The sequence below is a fragment of the Delphinapterus leucas genome, chromosome 11 (genome assembly GCF_059928025.1).
Source record: "Delphinapterus leucas isolate spDelLeu-1000000601 "Yukka" chromosome 11, BTC_Dleu_Yukka2, whole genome shotgun sequence".
NCBI classification, from domain to species: Eukaryota; Metazoa; Chordata; class Mammalia; order Artiodactyla; family Monodontidae; genus Delphinapterus; species Delphinapterus leucas.
The window spans coordinates 26,960,391-26,982,935 of NC_143139.1; the positions used below are offsets into that span (position 1 = coordinate 26,960,391).

The window sequence follows — 22,545 nt, forward strand, 5'->3', positions numbered from 1 at the left end:
ATTAAGTCCTGAGATGTAGTTATGCTCCACCTCTGCATTTACCTGTTCTTTCTTTTTGAACTCTCCCAGGCAGCAGTACCTGTCCAAAGATCACTATAGTTTCACCTTGCTTGAAAAGCAGCACAACCACACTGATTGATCAGAATGTATCTGATGAAGAGGCTCAGGGAATAAATGGGAAAACTCCAGCAAAACACTCAGCTGCAAGTCCAAAGCCACAAGGTATGCTGATCGGGTTTTTTTGATCAGGTTGCATGCTTTCTTCATTGATGAAGGCAACACAGAAGAATGATGATCACTAAGAGTTTTAAGCTCTAAATGGGAGGAACTGGGTGCATTTATTTTTTCAGGAGAAAAGTCAGTCTGTGAACCTACTCAGGCGGGGTTTCTACTCCTAAAACACCTTATATATTTCTCTATTATGGTTCTTTTCATGTTACATAAATTGTTTACATGTCCCCTTAATGGAAATGTGATCTCTTCATGCATTATGCGTGACATAGTACAAGAGCCTAACTTACTGTTTGCATAATAAATATGTAACAAATTAACGTGTGTGTCGGAAAGTCATCATGACTTGCTAGATGTCAGAGGGTCTGTGAAACAGATTGTTCTAAAACAGTGCTTTAATATACTTAGCAAGAATGTGACTTTGCAATATTAAGGAACTGGGGCTTTTCAGGCTTCCTAGTAAAGTCATCCACAGAAATTAAAAGAGTCCCTCTGTCCAGGAATTGAGCATCCAACAAGGGGAAAAATTATATGGTGGAAATCTCTGAATGCTTTGTTCAGTGACCACTTTCTTTTACAAATAAATTTCTAGTAAACTGTGTATTAACTTTAAGAAGCACAGAATTATAATTTTGATGATTAAGAGCAAGGCCTTTTGAAGTGTAACAAACACAAAGCTATGCTACACTGTGGCTTAATGTGTAGTTTCTTTCTAATATATTTTCATTTATATCAAATGCTGGACATTCAGCCAAGAAACAATACTAGGCATTTTCAGAATCACTATACTTTGGAAAAATCAATTTTTATTTGGATTATTTTGTATTTACTTTGGTCTCTTTCTTGTTCTTATGTTTTAAGAATTTCTGAAAGAGATCTTTAATGGGGGTAAAATGGAGTCTTCCAGGTTATGGGATATTTTTCTTTTTGTTCTCACTGCTAGCTCTGTTGGTCGTGGTATGGGATATGGCTATCAAACAAGGTCAGATAATTGGAGATTCAAATGACTAGCTCATTCATGAGTTTATAACCTTAATCTTTGGCCACATTCCTTATAACATTGTGAATATGAAAATAGAAATTTTTCTGATCATGATTTAAGCCATTTTTTTGCACAATACAAAATTCCATATTGCTCATTAGACCTGAGCTGACCTCAAATAAGGTAAAAAATATATATAAGAAATAAATACAGTTCAATTTTATGTAATTGCCCAGATCAAAAGCATGAATTTCATTATTTATAAAGACTGTTTTGGAAAGATGCATTGCATTACTTCATTGTTTTTTTAGTTCATTGAGATAAATTCTAGCAGTGTCCTTTCTGACCTGCCATGTGCCAAATAATCCCATTCTTTAGGGGAGAAAACACTGACCTTGCTTTTTGCTGTTTGTAGTTATATTGAAGTCAATGCATTGCTATTTAAATATATATAATTACTTCCTATCTTGAATATGGGTTTATATATATAATTTTACATAACGACAGAGTATTTCCAGATAGTAAATAAACTACATAGAATACTTTATACTTCTTTTTCAAAATATTCTCACTCATTGTTTGGCCCTTCCCTGGCCCCCCTAGCTAAAATTTTAACCCCACCATCACCCCTTAAATCTCATATTTGATCATCCCTGCTTTGGTTTTTCTCATTCATTACAGATTGGTCTACTATATATGTAACTCATCCATGTTGGTTATTTTTTCTGCCTTTTACACTACTACATCCCCTGTGCCTAGCACACAGCATAGCAGGCCTTCAGTAATACTTACTGAATGAATCCTGCTCCATCATCATGTCTCTTTTAGTTTCGGCTGTTCTTTGTTTAAAACTTAGACTGTGTGCCATAAAGAGAGCAGTGTCCTGAAATGAGGCTACATCTTGGTTTTGTCAGATCAGCTGCCAAATAGATTGAGCACTACTTATTGACTTGCTGACAGATAGTATTTCCCACCCTCTAGTAGAGAGAAGCTACTTTTAATTTCTCCAAATCCTTAGGACCGTTTTGGTGACTGAGGCTGAGAAATGAAGGGGATGCTAACGGAGACTTGCTGCTCAGAGTTAGGGATTATCACACTGACACCCTTCTGCCCACTTCCTTGCAACTCCCTTATAAGTTATGCATGATGAGGCTGTTGAGGCTTCAAGATCCATTATGGAATTTTCATTCAGAAAATGTTATTCGAGATCAGTAGTTCTCAGCTGGAGATAGTTTTGCAGTCCTGTTGCACCCCTCTTGACCCCATGAGTATTACTTGGAGGCTTTTTTGCTTGCGACAACATTTGGGAGTTGCTACTGGCATTTAGTGGGTAGAGGCTAGGGATGCTGCTCAACATCCTACAATGCACAGACCAGCCTTTTCCACTGCCCTAACAAAGAATTATCTGAACCGAAATGTCAGTAGTTTGAGAAACTCTGATCTAGATCCCAAAATGGCTCATACTTGAATCTTATTTATGTGTTTGCTTCTCATGTGGAGTGCTGATAATATCATGGTTATAATTTATTTTGGTGATGCTTAAAAGGAGAGAACTGACTTATTATTGGTGATTATGTAGTAATGTGTCTGGAACAACATCAAGTTTATGTTTTTGTGTTTATTATTTACCAATAAGTAAATAAATCCTGAGGATTTAGATAGTGGCTATAGTCAATAATACTGTATTATATAATTGAAACTCCTTAGCAATTAAAGATAGTTGTACTTTTTCTCTTAGCAGCTTTGATCCACAACATCCTCCATAGTTAATTATTTTGATAAAGTCCACATAGTGTCACTCCTCAATCATTAAGCCTTAATGTTTAAAAAATTTTCATCAACTTTGAAAGCCACATTATTGTTCAAATAATTTAAGTAAATACACTCAATTTACTCAACTTAGTAATTCATTTCATCTGCTTCTAAAGTAAAGCATTCTATGTGTAATGTTTCATTCTTAAAGTATAATATGTTACAAATGGTCGTCCCCAAACTTAAACTGGTGTAAAGAAAAAAAGTGTTACTGCCATTCCAATTCTACAGGAATCAAGCTAATAACCCACCGACTGCACACCCTGAGGGGAATTTAGGATGGAGAAAAACAGGAAGCATTCTTTGCTTGGATATACCATACCCTAGAAAGTTAAGATACCTATCTAAGGAAAAATTTCAATGACCCCAGATTCTTGAATCTTCCCTACATAGAAAAGCACTAAAATCATTAACATGAGATGTCTGTCTATTCTTTGTGATGAGCAGTAATCATTCTGTGCTTGATTACATGTTTTTCCCAGCAAAAAAAAGTTCATATATATCTTGGTTCTTCCCTTACCTCTTTGGAGCAGTTCTTCAGGGCTGAGAGGCTGTCTCCCTGGCTTGAGTCCTTAGTAAGGTCCCTGAATAAAACTTAATTTATAACTTTTCCTTATGCATTTTTCTTTCAGTAGACAGTGGCAATTAGTTTCTTTTTCATTCTCAATAATTATTTTGCATACTTGGAAATTTCTGAATAATTAAATATTTTGGTTTATTTACTATCCGTAAAATTGGCTATAGTAGAGCCCATTTTATTTATAGTCATCTAGATATCTCAAACTTAGCATGTCCTTGACTAGACTACCGGATCTCTCCAGAAATTGCTTTACCTATTGTGTCAGTTGATGACAGTTCCATCCTGCCAGTTGGGCAGGCCAAATGTCTGAGTCATTCTTGATTCTTCTTTCTTTCTCTCAAACCTCACGTTTAATCTCTCAGGAAAACTACTTCTTTTTTTTCAGGAAAACTAATTTTAAAATATATCTGGAATCTATTTCTCACTGCCTCATTTTAAACACCATTATATAGTAACCTCATAATGAAACCAAGCAAGACCCTGTGGGGCTCCTGGGCACTGAAGCCTTTCTGTCCCCCATTTCTTGACTCCAGCCTTCATGACCTTCTCTGCGTTCCAAAGGACAGATTCCAACCGTTGCTAATCCGGGAAGGGAAGGGATGCAAAGACAAGGGAGAGGCAGCCAAGAAACAATAGTGCAGCCTTGGGGAAAAGTCCTGGTTCCACCTCAAGGGATACACAGAACTATGTCTTTAAGCTTTTTTAGATGTCAGCTTTCTTCATACCAGAGAATTCCAACTGAGGCTGCATTAAAGGAACCAGAGAAACTCATCAAGATTACCTGAGACCAGATTAGAGGAGTGCAGGCCCTGCACACACCCTAATCTTATCAGCAATCCCACCCTTGACCCATTGCTATAAAACTCCTCGTCAAATCCTCCTAGGTTGGGACACAGTGTTTTGGGGCAGGTGCCCTCTGTGCCCCCTTTGCCTGGCAAAGCAATAGAGCGATTCTTTTATACTTCACCCAAAACTCTGTCTCTGAGATTCAATACGGCACCAGTGCACAGAAACCGAGCTTTCAGCATCACTAACTCTTCTCCCTGTTCCTACCCTGATCCCACCCTACTTCCCTACATTCTGTACCTAGCAGCCAGTGTGGTCCTGTTGGAATTTAAGCTATATCATATCATCCCTCAGCTCAGAACTCTACAGGAATTTAAATCCTTACAGCACTCCACAGGTTCTGCCTTCTCAGGCCCTCCCTCTGACCTGAATACCTGCTCTGCCTGTTCCTTTGGCTCCAGTCACATTGCCCTGCACTAGTCTCTAGCTTTCACTCTACCTGGTAGAATGCTCTTCCCCAAATAATTCCCTCAACTTCTTTAAGTCTTTGTTCAAATCTGAATTTCTCAAAGAGGCCCACTCTGAACACCCTACTTAATACTGCAGTATGCTCTTTTCCCCCACTCCCTACACTCCAGATCCCCTGTGTTGTTCTTTTAGCCCCTCCCCTTTCCTCTTAGCATTTACTACCTTCTGATACATGGTTTACTTATTATTTTTTTTGTTTCTTATCTTTCCCTTTGTTCATTGATATGGTCAAGTTCACAGAACTTAATAGGTATTCAATAAATATTTGTTGGGATCAAAAAAAAAGTTTTAAAAAATTAAAAACCCTGTGTAGATATGTAAGAATTTCTCTATGATATATATTTTGGAAATAAATATATATATATATATGTGTGTAAGTTTGTGTGTGTGTGTATATATATATAGAGAGAGAGAGAGAGAAAGAGAGAGAGAAGGGAGGGAGGGAGAGATCTTAGCTGTTGTATTAATTTATAATCCCTCTCAAAATGTATTAGTTCACATTTCTTCACAGCCTCAGTGACATTTGGTATTGTCAGATTTTGAAATTTTGGTTAATCTGATGGGGCTGAAGTGGTATGGTGGATTTAATTTGCATTTCTCTGATTATTGGTTAGATTGAACACTTTTTTCTGTTTACACCCTTTGGGCTGCAGGGGGAAGAAGTAGTTAGTAGAGTTTCAGACATAATGAACCAGAGGTGCTGATAGGACACCTAGGAGATGTCCAGAGAGCATTTGGAAATGTTGATCTCCATAGTGTAAAAGAAAGATCAAAAATAATGAGAGTAAGAGAAAAGGATCATTTTCACTTGTCAGTTATGTCTTTTCATCAGAGTATGCATTGTTTTCCTCTAAGACAGTATTTCTGACACTTTAGCCATTCATGACCCTCTTGGGATTTTTGTCATATACCATGTAGCATTTGTGCTCTTTTATTTAAAATGTATCATAAACCAGTGAATATACACATTTGGATTGTCTCTCTTGCTGAAATAGATGCCTCCTCTGTGCCTCTAAATTAACTGTGTACCCCGTGCTCTGCTTTATCAACATCTTTAAACTGTCTCCCCATTAGAATATGAGCTCCTTGATGACACATTAGTTTCTTCATGTAGTCCACAAATTTGCCAAGCTCTGTGCAGGTAGTTACTGTGAATATAGTTATGATCAAAACAGACATATTCCTTACCCTAACAGGACTCCAGACTTGTGGAAGAGAAAGCTTTATATCTATAATGTATTTAATATTTTATTGCTGATCTATTATTTAATGCTGCTTATTACTACTTAATAATTATATAACAATTTATTATAAGCACTTTAGAGAAAAAGTACACAGTGCTATGATGCAGTTTAAAAGAGGCATAATTGAGATGGGAAAAGTCGGTGGAGTCATCTCTGAGAAACTGACTGGCTGATACATATCATTTTATTTGCATCTTTCAAGTATCAAAGAAGGAATGTTCACTGAGTAAACTCTAGATGGAAGAGTTATTTTATAACAATCTTTACACACAGAATGATAAAGAACACATTCACTTCTTTGAATATTCTAGTTAGGAATATTGAAATTATTCCTAATATTAAAACTATTTGGGGGGGTGGAATATTGTCCTGGTTTACTATTTGGTATATATTTGTTCTACACAGGAACTTTTTCCTTAAAATGAACAAATGTCACACTTGTGTAAGCCTCTTCCTTTCCAATGGATACTATACTAACCATCCCACCCCCACCCCCAAGTACATCTTGGAAAATAGTATCGTTTTCATAAAAAGAAGCATTTCATTTTTTCACTGGAATTTTCTTCTTGTTTGTGTTGACAGGGAAGGAGGTAAATTGTTACAGCTGTAGCTCATTGTGTGTTTTTATATATATATATATATATATATATATGTATATATGCACACACACACACACAGGTATATATGTGTGTGTGTATATGTTTTTTTCTCCCTTCTCTGTAAGAATTGATAACTGGCACAGAAATGATGAAATCTGGGCCAGTGAGCATCAGGCAGCTGTCAGCTAGCTAAGTTCATAAAAGAGATGAGATTACTGAAAACCAGGGTAAACAGCTCTGGGAAAATGGGGCATGTAATTAGAAGAAGACATGATTCCCCACCCTTTTTCCAGAAGTTAGGAAAAGGGTTTAAAAAAGAAAAAAGGAGATGATTCTATTTGATTTGTTAAAACATGTATAGTTATATATTCTTTTACCCAGAACGTTAATTGAAGAGAAAAATGATACTGTGTTGGTTTTCAAAATTGAAGTAATTCCTGTACTGATTAAACATTTGTGACATATTATATTTTCTCATCTACAGAATTTCTCATCTGTTAGGGAAAACCTGTAGATTTTAGTATTTTGGAAATGATCTGTTACTATTCTATTAATTGAGTGGAGGACTTATTAGTAACCAAATGATTTGTGGTATATTAATGCTAGGCAACTATTAATGTAGCAGACAATAGTAATAGAACTTCTATAACCACCTTTTGCAGATGTATTATGAGGAGCAGTGCTAATAATGGAAGGAGCTAGAGTCTGGGTACCAGTTATGAAATATGATCAGCCTTGTTACGCCAGGCCAATCACTTAAGCTCTCTAAGACTTCATAGACATAGGAGGCAAATAATGATCTACCTCAGAGGACTATAAAGAAAAAATTTCATCTAAGGTCAAATGAGATAAGGCGCTTTTAACTGGGAAGATGCTCTAAGTAGTGCAATATTACATTACTGTTGTTCGTTGGGTTTTTTGTTGGCTTTTATGTCTAACCTACTAGCTCTGGTTTCTGGTATATCTGTTATCACCCTGTTATTAGAAAATCTGTTTTATAGCAAGCAATGTATGTCTAGGAATTAGTTTCAAATTTAGTGCTTTCCTTTCTCTGTGTAGATAAATAACTGCTATGTTATCTCTAATAGAGTTTGGAATGTCATAGCCATATGTAGATCCATAGATGTTTAATAAAGCCATATTTAAAGTCACTTAAAATTAAAAGAACCACTTGAATCTTGGAGATGGGATTTCTACAGGACACAGAGTAAATGTCCAAGATAGATAAAGGTCTCTTGGTTAAGGTTCAGTACAAATTTGACAGACCCCTTTACAAAAGGTTGATAATGGTAAAGATTTTTACACTCAGGACACCAGAATTCTTTTGTTAAGGAACAAATATCAGTGAAATACTGATTTCTATTAATTCTTTTTCTACAGTGCCTCCAAAGCCACTACACCTGCAGAATTCACCTTCGTCCAACATACACCAAACCCCCAGGCATAAAGCTTTATCTAGTGCAAAACCAAGGATGGAGGAAGTTAAACCTGCCTCTGCTTCTTGTGTCTCAAAAGAAAAACCCAGTAAGATATCAGATCTCATCAGTCGCTTTGAAGGAGGCAGGTAAGAGCTAACTTACAATGGGAGAAGGCAGGGGGGAGAAGAAAGCTGGTTTTCTAAAAAGTATGATAGAGTTACAGATTTTAAAATAAAAAATAGAGTATTTTATTCCATTAGGTTTGGTAGGCCTTTAGAAAGAGTGAATTTTTAAAATGCTAATCTTGCCCTAATATGAATTCTCATTCATATTATATTATATTATATTGTATATTACCTGTGTGCAGTGCTCTGTGCCCCAGCCTTCTCATCACATTGTGTGCTGTGTAGATCTCATTTCCTGCGTATCTGCGTATGTCACTCTGTGTATTGTTACTCCTTGGGGTCATTCCATTGGTCACTAGATATCTGGGTTGGAAACGTAGGAAGTTGTCTCTGTTTCTTTGCTTCTTACTTCATATGCTTGAATTTAACTCCTGTGGGCCTGTCCCATCTCTTCTTTCTGACCCATTTTATTTAATGTGGGTCTTCTGTATCCATTCAGTCCCTGTTTCTCCTCTCCCCATACCCCTGTACTGTACTAGGATTGTGAAGAGATACTGGCAATAACAAAATTCATGCTAAATTTCCATTCGTATTTATTAGCTATAATTTTATATTCTTTAGTCCTGATGGTTCACAAAGGTAGCCGAAATGTATATTTCTCACTTAAAGATAAAAAAAAGCTCACATAAGTTGCTTTTCTACTTATATGACACTCAATTGTTTTTTCTTAGAATTCCCATCACTGACTTAAATAGAATTTTTAAAAAATTTTATCAGAAGGATTTTTTATGTATCACCAAAAGTCTGTATATAATTAAACAGTATGTATAATTTCACTTTCATCCTTGAAGCCAAATATTTCCATTCATTCTAGTGTAATATTTGGGAATGGTTTCCCATTAGGTGATTTCAGTAGTTATTTGCAGGATGCATTATTTATGTAATGAATCATAGCTTAGAAATACTTTAAGATCTTCTGGAAATTGTGACCAAGTACAAAACTGCAGTGTCCCTCGTTTGTGAGACTGTATTTACTAACAAGTTCTAGAGAAAAGTAGTTTCTGTTCTTAATCAATTATGGGAACTTGAGTCATAAATATTTAAACTTCAACATCTCCCCCTCAGAAGTAGGATTTTTAATACCTTTGATATCTTAAATTATAGTAATCTTTCCTAGAATGATTTATTTCCATTGAAAATTTTTTTGTTTCTCATGGCAAGTTGATTCAATAGCATGTTTGCAGATTCCCAGGGCCATGTCCAGTGACTGCATAATAAAAGGAGGGGATGGAGCCCTGACCCCTATCCATAGTGCATGCCAGAGCCTGTATCCTCAGATTTGGGGGTAGCTTTGGGAAGCCCCGAATGGGTCAGTATTCCAAAGACTGAGTCCTCTAATCCTCACTATTTTGGTAACCCACTGTTTGTATTCCTCCTCTCCATACACAAAACATGCAGTTTTTCCATATCAACTTTTTTCAATATATTTTTCCAAATCAGTTTTCTTTTACTCTTCCAGCGTTAACAGATTCAAAGTCATTTTTTGACGCAAAACTTGAAGGTTGGCTCTAAGGAGAGATGTAATGTATGGCATTTTAAGCAAAATTGCTCTAAGAGCAGATAGGATGTAATGTGAGCATTTGGGCCAATCTGCTGAAGGGATGTTACCTGTGGCAGTTCCACTGCCAGTACGAAAAATAATTATATGTTTTTAATGAGGTATTTCCAGTAGGAACAGGCGCTAAAAAGTATGGGTTAGTGTTGCATTGGATCTATAGGACTTGAGTGGAAGTTTTTATTCCTTTTTCAGTGAGGTCCATGTGCCTGCAGTGTGGCTGTCCGATTTTACCCCAGTTATTACAGCTTAAACTAGCGCTTGGTGGAATAGAGCGAGATTCTGCAGGCTCTGATTTACCACAGTAAATTGACAGGAAGAACCAATGTCTGTTACAGTGGGGTCATGTAAGACCATATGGCACTATTAAAACCTTACCCATGCGTCATAGTTTTGCTCTTTGCAATAATCTAAGTAGCTCTGGTTTATTGCTTTCGTTTTTTTTGTGTGTGTGTGGTACGCGGGCCTCTCACTGTTGTGGCCTCTCCTGTTGCAGAGCACAGGCTCCGGACGCGCAGGCTCAGTGGCCATGGCTCACGGGCCTAGTTGCTCCGCGGCATGTGGGATCTTCCCGGACCGGGGCATGAACCCGTGTCCACTGCATCGGCAGGCGGACTCTCAACCACTGCGCCACCAGGGAAGTCCTCTGGTTTATTAATAGGAGTGATTTGGAGGATGTATTTGGAGCAAGTGAACTTTGTTTATTTATTTTTTACTGCGGTTTATTATTCCATTTTTTGAGAGTAAGAGAAACCAGGATTTTTGACCTATGAAATAGAAAGAAGTAAATAACATTTTCTCACAAAACTGAACATTGTTTTGTCCCAATGACACTGAAAGGCCAACTGTTTCTCCCCATGGTTTGTCATCTACAGGAATCTGCTACTTATTGGTTGAACCACTGCTTTTACTAAACCTTCCCTCCCCACCTTATCCTACACCCCTCCACACACACACATATCCCCTGGATATCACTTATTACAGGAAATTCTTACTTGTCATCCAAAGTGGTCCTTTCCAAAAATCCTAAGTAAGTCCAAAGTTTGGTTCATAGGATCTGCTAAGGATCTTTCCACTGTGTTGCTGGACACTGATGTGTTCAGGAAAAGGAGGACAGTTTGATTCAAATCTTCAAGGACTTTTGGAGAAATTAGGCCTAAGGTATATGCTCCTAGAAGGCAGATATCAGCGGTGGAGTGTGTCACATTTACTTATACTGACAACCTCCAACTTTTATATGACATTTTCCCCTACCAGATTTTTCCTTTCCTTCCTGTGCTGATAAACTTTACTGTGTCTTTTTTCTTCTCTTATTGCTTTCTTACTTACTTTCTTACTGTTATTCCCTGTTCCGTTCTCCAGTCCAGATCGGCAGTATCTGGGAGGAGTACAGTGAAGGGAGACAGTAACACACATCTCAGCATTGTTCATGGACCTTTCTGCTGTGCCCTTTCCCCACATCCCTCATGAGCCCTCACCCCATAACCTCTGCTTGTGCTGAGGAAGATGCCAGCCCTGGACTTTCTTCCCACATTTTTTTTTTTTTTTTGCGGTACACGGGCCTCTCACTGCTGTGGCCTCTCCCATTGCGGAGCACAGGCTCCGGACGCGCAGGCTCAGCGGCCATGGCTCATGGGCCCAGCCGCTCCGCGGCTTGTGGGATCTTCCCGGACTGGGGCACGAACCCGTGTCCCCTGCATCGCCACTGCGCCACCAGGGAAGCCCTCTTCCCATGTTTTGTATGTGGCCTGCTCACCTGTTTCTCACTCCATCCTTCCTATTCCAGTGTATTATTATAATGTGGGGTTAAGACTACAGAATTTAGAGTCAGACTTCACGGTTTGAACACGGGCTTTATTATTTGTTAGCCACGTTACATTGGCCCCATTATATAAGTTTCTAAGCCTCAATTTCTCTATTTGTGGGGTCCCTATTTTGGAATTATTATGAGTATGAAACAAGATAATCAATGTAAAGGGCTTAATGTAGTTTCTGGCAGTTAATAAATGTTAGCTGCTATTACTGAATTACTGTCATGATCACTATCACGATGAGTTATTCATTGCTCCTCAGCTATTTATTGAGCACTGTCACATGTCAAGTGCTGTGCTCAGAGGTGGGGATAAAGCAGAGAACAAGACGAGCACATTTTGTACCGTCACAGAGCATTAGTCTGTTTTAATTTTTTCTCCTCATTAGGTCATAAGAATCTCTTCAAGACTGAAGTCCAGAGTTTTGTGTTTGTCCTCACTGGAATCCTAGATTAAAGTACTATATAAATTTCCATAGGAACATTGTAATATATTGGCAGTTAAATTCCAACATACTATTAGGATTAAGCCTCTTTGAGGTGACGTCTGAGCAGAAACCTGAATGATGGGAAGGAGTAAACCACACCATTGACTTGGGGAAGATTGCCCTGGACAGAGAGAATGGCAGCTACAAATACCCTTAGATATGCACATTTGCTTATTGGGGATGGGAACAGCAGGTGACTAGTATGACAAGAGCACAGTGAGTGAGGAGAGAATAGCATTTAATGAGGCCAGGGCTAGTGGGGGCTATAGTATATAGAGTCTTATAGGCCATGATCAAGATGCCAGACTTACCTTCAAGTGTTTGGGCAAACCCTGAGAGTTTGATCTTTGTGGCCAACTTGGGAAGACTAGATTGGAGGGGATCTGTGTGGAAGCAGAGAGACAAGTTAGGAGGCTATGGAAACGTGCAATAAAATTTTTGAGAAATGTGTTCTGCTTTCCAAAGAAAAATAACCTTTGTTTCTAACCTGTCCATAAATTGAGGGCTAACTATACTTGTTTTTAAAATGTTAAGAAAGTAAAAATCTTGGGATAAGATGGCCTTATTAAATATTTCGCACATCTAAGTCTTCACTAACTAGCTATATTAATAAACAGCCCAAGGAAATGTTTTCAACCCTATACATAAAGCTCAGGCTTATCATCTTTATTTAAATGTTTAGCATCCTAAAAGACTGAGAATTACTCTGGAATATTCTTACCTATGTTTCTAAAACCATCAGAGGGAAAAAAAATGTCTTCACTAAATATCCCTAAACAGCTAGAATAAATTTGTTTTTATTCTAGAACTTGTCCATGCCAACATTTTCATACTTCCTTTGTATTTTATCTTTTAGCTCATTATCAAATTACAGTGATTTGAGAAAAGATTCTGCTGTGAACCTAAATGCGCCTAGAACCCCGGGAAGGCATGGATTGACAACCACACCTCAGCAAAAACTCCTCTCCCAACACTCACCACAGAAGCAGGGAAATGATACAGATCAATCTCAGGGTGCACAGACTTGTGTGGCTAACGGTATGGTAGCAGCACAAAACCAGATGGAATGTGAGGAGGATAAAGCGGCCACTCTTAGCCCAGATACTCCTATTCAAACTTCTGAGCCCTTGCCCGATACAAACTTAGTGAATGGAGAAAGACAGGAAACAGCCACAGACCTTGCATCCCCCACAACAAATGACTGTGATGAAAATGCTTCTGACAGTAGCTGCAGGACTTTACATGTCGGCCCACTGCTCCCCCTGGAAGAAGGAAGAGCAGGCACAGAAGCCAAGGTACAAGAGAGGGAAGATGGAGAAAGCCCCCTAGAACTGGAACAGCTGGACCAGCACCATGAGATGAAGGTAAAGCATAAGTAAGAAGAAGCACTGACTTTTTTTTTTAATATTTATTTATTTATTTAGGCTGTACCGGGTCTTAGTTGCGGCACGCGGGATCTTCGTTGCAGTATGTTTAGTTGTGGCATACAGGATCTTTAGTTGCGGCATGCGAACTCTTAGTTGCAGCATGCATGTGGGATCTAGCTCCCCGACCAGGGATTGAACCAAGGCCCCCTGCACTGGGAGCACAGAGTCTTACCTACTGGACCACCAGGGAAGTCTCAAGCACTGACTGACTATTCCACTATGGTCTGAAAACTATTTTATAGCACTTATGTGATGAATAAGTCAGATCACCCACACCACTGGTTGAATAGTTTTCAAGCTCTAGCTGATGATGCATGTTTTCCCTACTCTGAGGAGATATTCCACTTTTTCTTCTATGTAATTTCTGTTGATCTCTCTATTATGATTTCAAGATTCAGAACAGTGTGAAGACTTTGATATAGGAAAACCACAAACATACTGTTTTTACTTACATTGGAAGAAAATGTTATTTGTTGCCCAAATGTTAAGGCTGCATCCCTAATATTTATGGTCTAAGTAACAGGAAATTATATAATCCTGAAGATCATCTTGGTTCATAGTTCATTTATAGAAGAAAAAACAGTCCCAGGAAGCTTAAGTGATTTTCCAGGCTCACAGTAAAAGCCCAGACTCCTTGTGTCCTGACTCTCAGGCCGGTATTGTGTCCTGATGCAAGAAGTCACAAGTGTAAATGCCTAATTGCAGGAAATGTCAATGAATGCAGCAGCCATGAGGAATAGACTAGAGAGAAGTGAGACTGTGGCAAACTAGAAGTTCATTTCCTTTCTAATCAGAGCAGCAGTTTGGTGAACCACCTGAATGGCATTTCTGAGCTAACAAAGAGCTGATTTGCTGGTGAAATATGTTCATAATCTACCTGGGCTATAGCAGAAACTTTTATACAATTTCAGTAACAAGACGATTGCATTTGTATTCTTTATTCATGTCAATATAGTGCTTTGGAAAGATCAATAAATATGGCTTTTACAAAGCACTTGGAATGTCTTGGATCAAAGATGGTATATAAGCATTATCATAGCATTCCCTGGAGTGGGGAGTTGTTTATAATTCTGAAGACAAGAAAAAAGTTTCCATTGTTTAGTCTCTCTTATATATTATAAATAACAATCTTTGTAGGAGAGCTGATAATTGAAAATTGGACAATTATAGGAAAATTTGTAAAGGATAAATCCAAGTCCTAAATCTATTTAGAATTTTTTTATGATGCTGTATCTTAAGTGGCACTAACATAGCCAGAAATTCAAAAGGACTGATACTAAAATATTAGAGTAAAAAATGATTGACTAATGTGTTCAGAACTTTAAAGTGAAGTCTATCTTATAGCTCAATTTACAGTGATCCTGAAAAAAATCACAAATAGGCAAAGAGCCAGTAGCTTATTTTCTTCCAGTTAGTGAATTAATTTTAAATGCTGACTCAAGCAGAGAAAGTTTAAATAAGGAAGTGAGTGGGAGAAAGTGAATCATACTTGGTAACAATATCTGAAACATTAAAGAAACAGGACTTTGCAAAGTGAATCTCTTTACATCTCGATATAGTAGTAGATTTTAGTGTCTCTGTGTTTAAATCACGGTGAATGGAAAAGAAGTTTAGAACCAAGGAACTCAAGACTCACATCTGTCCTTTTACACTTGGGATGATGCCACCAGCAAGTATTTGTAAAACAGTAAGAGCTGTTTTTATTAAGAGAAATATTTTAATTGGTGATGATACCTGTGGTTGCTGGGTACTACTTTTTTTCCCATGTCATATATTATTATGTATACATTTTCATAGATGAGTCTTCTTTGGATTGGGAGAGACTTAATAGGGCTTCCTATTAAATTAGTGAGACATGGAATAGTACATCTGGTCTTTCTCCTAATGGGCATTTAAGCAGTGGTTGGCACATGCTATATGTGGGAAGAAAAAGGAAATTTTCTCTGCAGAGCTGTTGATCTAAATACTACATGAGTCTCCCATCCAAAAACGAGTATTAGAATGTAATTTCTTCATGGTAACAATGTGTTCTCTTTTGCTGCTTTAGAGTAGCAAGCATTAGTGCTTGTTACATTGCCTTTCCTTGTTCCAAAATGCAAACATAAATGTTAGCAGTGTTAAGGTGATAAGTTTTATGTTAAGTGTATTTTACCACAATTAAAAATAAAATATAAACTTAAAAAAATTTTAAGTTAGTAGTATATAGTAGACTAAACAATTGGAACCAGGAAATCTTGATGCTACTTCTTGTACATCCACTAACCAACATTATGACCTTGAACAAATCAGTTAAATTCTCTAATTAAAGGGTTCTAAAATTCTTTAGTTGAAGAATATAAACTGAGTCTGAAAGTCTCTCCTTAGTGATAATAATATAATAATCCTGTGCTGTTGTATGTAGGTATATTCCTTTGTTAGCATAGCCCTCCAGATTGTCAGCTGCTTCTTAAACCATCTAATGTGTTGAACTTCTAAGACATCATGGAGTATTTGAGTTTCACTATGCAGACAACTGAAAAAAAGTTACCTCAGTCTTTATATAACTTGATATAGAGGTTTACATCAGAATAGTCTTATTGGCTTTCATTTAAACCAGAATTAAATTTAATGGACATTGTGCACCAGGAGTGGAAGACTGAGGGACTGGGGGATGGAAAGTGGGGGTACAATAGAATTGCAAAGATAGTTCAGGAAAGTAGATACATATTAAAATATATCTTGAACAATCATCATTAATAATTGAGTACAGACTTGAAAATAGTCTCAGCTTGTGTAACTCTTTCACTGACTATCTGATGTATTTTGATCAAGAATCACTTACAGTGGTGAATATAGAATAATGTTATTTTTACCATGTAAAAGATAATACCTACCTCATTGAAACTGTTGCCTCTACTATACTTTAGCAAAGCAACACTTTTCCACCGTTTAAACTTTTTGCACCAGTGATCTAAACATAGCCAGACACCTCAAAGTAATCAGATAATTCTTTAAAATCTCAGAATCAAAGAAAAATTTTAGCACCTTATGATACCTTAAGTTTTCAGCCACAATGTGTTAATAGTATCTTTAAATTAAGGTTAATCATGTATTACAGCAGATTACAGATTGAAATCTACTAAAAGGAAGATGTCATTGGGTGAGCCAAAAAGTTTGTTAGGTTTTTTCCATAACATCTATACAATATTATAAGGACACATACTAAAACCCGTAAGGTACAGGAAAGGTAGGGGTCAACGACTATCGTAGTGTGTATGCATGTGCACGCTCAGGGATGGTACTTGAGGGCATCAGGGGATATCAACAGTATTATAATTCTTGTTTGTCATGATGAATTTGGGTTATCATAAATAGCTTAAACTATATTAGGAGACTCAGGTAAATGGGTTAGAATGAATTTCATTAAAAATGGTTATTTTTTCTCAGATTTGTAGGCTTCAGTGGGTGAGCTTTAGTAGAAATGCACTATGTTGAATGCTGCACTCGTCAATTTGTGCCGTGGAAATGAAAATTTCTCTTCACGGTTTTCACGAGTCTTTTAATATCCAGGTTATATTTCCATGGGTTGATTGGTAGTTTTTTCTGAGATTTATTCAAAGTATTCCCTTCCTCTGTATTTCATACGGCAAGCCAAATATCAGTGTGTAGATATGCACTTTTTAAGACTAACGTTTATATAAATAACGAATCTCTGTTATTGCCAACATAAGCTCAAAGTAGCAATGTATTAAAACTATAATAATAGCAATTTTATCAAGAATGTAAAAGAAGCAGATTTTTTAAAAGTTAATCTTTCATTTCACCAAAAATGAAAGAAATTATGTAGTGAAGTTGGCAGATAGATGAAGGTGGTGTCCACAATGTAGAGACTTATAGAAACATATATTTTTTAAAAAAACATAAATGTTTATTTCCTGCTTATTTCTGGTTTTTTAATTGCTATTTTACTTATTATGTTTTTATATAAGCCTTGAGGGTTTATAACTTTTGAACATACTCAAAAGTTAAGAAAGATAATTATCTCCTAGGGGAAAAAAATGACAGAAAAGCACATTCAGAAGTAAGTTTCAGGACTTCCCTGGTGGCGCAGTGGTTAAGGATCTGCCTGCAAATGCAAGGGACATGGGTTCGAGCCCTGGTCCAGGATCATCCCACATGCCGCAGAGCAACTAAGCCTGTGCACCACAACTACTGAGCCTGCACTCTAGATCCCGTGGGCCACAACTACTGAACCCACATGCCACACCTACTGAGCCCACGTGCCACAACTACTGAAGCCCGCATGCCTAGAGCCCGCTCTCTGCCACAAGAGAAGCCACCGCAGTGAGAAGCCCGCGCACTGCAACGAAGAGTAGCCCCCACTCGCTGCAACTAGAGAAAGCCCACGCACAGCAACGAAGATCCAATGCAGCCAAAAATAAAAATATATTAATTAATTTTTTAAAAAAGAAAAAGTGAGGCTTGATTAAAAAAAAAAGTAAATTGCAAACAGAAAACCAGTGGTGTAATACAAGTTAACTCACTTTTCCTCTTTTTCCTTCAATTTCTCCTCACTAAGTTTAATTATATTTCTTAAAATTGTTGATTAATTTTATAGGGTGTAATATGAGATATCAAAGTTTTCTGAGAGGTAAAACATAATGCTTACTTTGCTTATCCATTTCTTATGATGGGCTACAAGTCCTTTCTTTTTATAAAGCTTTACTTTTTATTTTTTAAATTAATTTTTGTTGGAGTATAGTTGATTTACAATGTGTTAGTTTCTGCTGTACAGCAAAGTGAATCAGTTATACATATATCCACTCATTTTCAGATTCTGTTACCATATAGTTCATTACAGAATATTGAGTAGAGTTCCCTGTGCTGTATGGTAGGTTCTTATTAGTTATCTATTCTATATATAGTAGTGTGTACATGTCAATCCCAGTCTCCCAATTTATACCACCCCCCATAAAGCTTTAAATTTCTTTTGGTTCACTTCTTGAAAGATAAGGGGACAACTGCTGAGGTCTTGTTAGATTTGAAGGCAAGTATTAAATTACACCTCTGTTTCTTTTGCCAAATCAGCTTTAATTCCAAGAAAGTGAAAGGCAACACAAGCGAAGAAATTATCCAGCTTTACTAATCGATCTTTCATTGTTGCTAGTATTGTAATGACAGCTCCAACTAAAGTCGTAGGCATTTTAAAATGATGTGTAGAATAATGGAAAAGTTTCCTCACTAACCATGTGGATAGTTCATAAATGCCTTGAGGGTAGCTTTTCATTATTCAGTTAGAATTGATGGGGAACTCAGAAACTTCTTTTTTTTTTTTTTTTTCTTGCGGTATGCGGGCCTCTCACTTTTGTGGCCTCTCCCGTTGCGGAGCACAGGCTCCGGACGCGCAGGCTCAGCGGCCATGGCTCACGGGCCCAGCCGCTCTGCGGCATGTGGGATCTTCCCAGACTGGGGCATGAACCCGCTTCCCCTGCATTGGCAGGCGGACTCTCAACCACTGCGCCACCAGGGAAGCCCCAGAAACTTCTTTATATTGTGGTGACTCCGTTTAGTATGTTGGAAAGATATAAGAAAGAAATGAGAAAAAGTGTGCTTCAGAGAGCCTGCACCTGAATAAAACCACCTATTGTTCACTTTAAAAATTCAGTATGCAGGCTCACTCTCCTTGGTGCTGGAAACAGAAATGAACAAGGCAAGCCCTTTCCACAAAGCCTCAGTCTGCTGAGGGGAGAAAGACGTAAGTAAATCAGCATGATATGTTGCAAAAAGGGCTTGGGAAACACAGATGAGAAAACAGCTGTGCCTGGAGGAATGCTGGTGAGGGGCAGGCTGCTGAGAAGCAGCAGAATTGGCCTTGAAGGAGGAGTGGGAGGTGCTGGTGGTCCAGAATAGGCAGGAACACGGAGGTAGGGAAGATGACTGCATCTAGGCTGAGAGCAGGTGTGAGAAGTAGAGACAAGAGGGTAGCTGCCATGTTTAGGGGTTTTCTGGCCTCATAATAGAGGCCAGAAGGGCTAGTGAAATGAGTGTGGGAGTAGAAGGATAGGCTTAAAAAGAAAATGTAAGCTAAGGGTAAATTGCAGTGGGTTTGTGTGCCTAAGCTGTACTTTTTCCCCTGAAAACAATGGAGACCTTTTTTTAAAGATTTTTAAAAGTCTGAATAAAAATTAATAATCCTCATAGAAAATCAAGAAAATGCAGCAAAGCGTAGAGAATACAAAATCACTCATAGTTCCACCACCCAGAGAAAAATGCTTTGATATCTAACATTCCAGCTTGTTTTTCTCAGCTGATATTTTAAAAATATATATGTCAGTAGCATAATGTATGGTCATTCTGCATCCTGTTTTGTAGGATTAAACATAGGTATTTTCCCATGTTATTTCAAACTTTCCATAAGCCTAATACTATCTGGCCTAAGAGGCATTTAATTAAAGCATGGAAGTGACATGATTATACATCTGTGGGTTTTAGAAAAATGACTCAGATGAAAGGAAAAACAGATGGTGCAGGGAACATGGTTAGTAAGCAACTGTTGTAGTCCAGGTGTGAAAGGAAGAGGTCCTGGACGAAGCAGAGGGTTAGGACAAGGGAGAGAGATTTCTGAGAACTGCGTGACTGGATGTAGAGAATGAGTCATGTTCAACTCCGAGCTTGGATGAAGAGGCAGACGGTGTACCATTTACTGAACTACAAGAGAATAGAAAGAACAACATATTTGGGGGGGCAAAAAAATTAATTGGATTTAGACATAATGTATTTAAAGGACTTGTGGGATGTCCAGGTAAAGATACCTAAAACAAAAATGGAATATTCTGGAGACATTATGGGTTATTGGTTAAGGATGAAAGCTTTAGAATTAAGAGATGAGTTCCAGTCCCAGCCCCATTACTTCCCAGCTATGTGATCTCAGACACGGCACTTCAGTATAACTCTGCAGGCCTTGGTTGAGATGACAGACAAGAAGGAAAGTGATTGTGTTTGGAATGAGGGGAGGGAGTAGAGTTGCTGATTAGGTTACTTCTATGCTACTCAGTTTATGGCACCTGCAAGACATCCATTTGGAGATATTAAATAGGCAGATGAAGTATGGACCTGGAGCTCAGGAAAGAGGGTAGGAATGTAAAAGGATGTACATAAGCATGTGATTAATATTGCCAAAATAGAATGTGTAGGAACCAGAAGAAGGCCAAGAACTGAGCCCTAGAGAGCACAAGCATAATCGAAAGGGGAACATAGAGATTTGTCTGAGAGGGGAAAGAAGAAGAGAGAGCAGTATCATGAGAACCACTGGGGTTGAGAGAGTGGGGGATGGGGGGGTATTGGTGAGCTTGTGAGGATGGTCATCATTTAGAATGTGGAACTAGAAGTTAACCCGGAGACCTAGGCCTTTACTGGGACATTATAGCTAAGTAGCTCAGTAAACCTGGGTATTCAGATTAAATACAGTGAATCTATATTGCACATATACTGTGTTCAAGTCACTGCAGTAAATTCAAAGAGGAAACTACTAGTCGAGAAGGAGGATTAAGATAAATAAATGACCATTACTTAAGATATCATGGGGTAAAGGGGAAAGGAGAGCTCAAAGATAAAGCCAAGGTTTGGAGCATGGCTGAGAGGATGAATTACCTGTTGTTAGCAAAAATGGAGAACTCAGGCAGAGTCTGGAAAGTCAGGTGCCTGGAGGTCACAGGGTACACAAAGATTCAGTATGGGTGTGAGAGAAAAGGAAAGGTCAGATCTTGAAAACACAGTGATTGTTGTATGTAGCGTAAAAAAAAACAAAAACAAAACAGAGTGATACAGCATAACCTGGTGGTCAGGAAGATAGGCTCAAGAGCCAGACTCTCTATGTTTGAATCCCAGCTCAGCTACTTACCAGCTATGTGGCCTTGAGCAGGTCACTTAAACATCTCTGTATCTCAGTTTCCTCATCTGTAAAATGGAGGTAATATTACCTACCTCATAACATTTTTACAAGGCATAGAATCATTAAATAGTTGTAAAGTACATAGAACAGTGCCTTGAAACAATGTGAGCTGTTTGTTAAATAAAACATAAAATAAAAATCCTGTTTCCTCATTTGTAAATCTAGATGAATAGATTCATGACCTGAGATGTCCCTTAATAGACCAAAATTCAACATAGCTTACTTGCTGAAGATCCCAGCCCCTCTCTCTCAGTTCTATTTTAAACTAAGGTGCTCCCTTACCAGATACACAGAGATAAGTTTGCATGCCTCATGCCATATGAGGCACTCACTACTGTGTACAAAGTTTTAACTCTGGGGAATCATCACCAGAAATATTTATGTGACCTTATTACTTTGATATTCTGCCTAGGCTTGGGATAGTTTAATTCAGTTATTGATTGTGAGTATATATTACATTTTCTTGGTGTCTGATCTTTAATTTCTGCTAAACCCAAAGGACAGTTTAGTCTAATATACACTAAATTGGGTGTAAGAAGAGCAAAGTTCTTCTCTCTTTGCTGTCACTTCCTGTCTGATCTTGTGCAAGTAACCAAACTGTCCCTCTCAGTGCAGGCTCTTTCTCCCTCCTCCCCACCCTCTCTTAAAAGGATGTAATTTAAACCTTCAGATTAAAAGCTCTCACTTGCCTCTTCTCCTCTTTCGAATTGGGTAAACAGTATAGAGGACATAGATTTGAAAAATATTGGTGCTGGTCACAATTAGGCTTGGATTTTGCTCCCAAAGCTTCCTGAAGGATCATGTTAAAGTACCAGACTGTTTATGCTTGTGACACTATATGATGCAGCAGGGAAAGGAATAATGCCTGCATGTCGTAGTGGGCGTTCTCTTTTTCTTGTAATGTGAACCTGGTGATAAATTTCTTCCTGATTACAACTCTTCCCTGAGACCACGTGACCTTACTTATGGC

General features: G+C 37.9%; 1 protein-coding gene across 6 annotated transcripts in view; it reads left to right on the plus strand.

Moving 5' to 3' along the window:
- The window catches only part of FGD4 (FYVE, RhoGEF and PH domain containing 4), a 207,335-nt gene that overhangs the window by 132,047 nt on the left and 52,743 nt on the right, over positions 1-22,545 (plus strand). For all 6 annotated transcript variants that reach the window (XM_089920476.1, XM_022577921.3, XM_022577920.3 and 3 more), the window contains exons 2-4: positions 70-222; positions 8,143-8,326; positions 13,075-13,582. In XM_089920476.1, the coding sequence (XP_089776602.1) occupies positions 70-222; positions 8,143-8,326; positions 13,075-13,582 (845 nt within the window). The remainder of the gene's footprint in view (positions 1-69; positions 223-8,142; positions 8,327-13,074; positions 13,583-22,545) is intronic.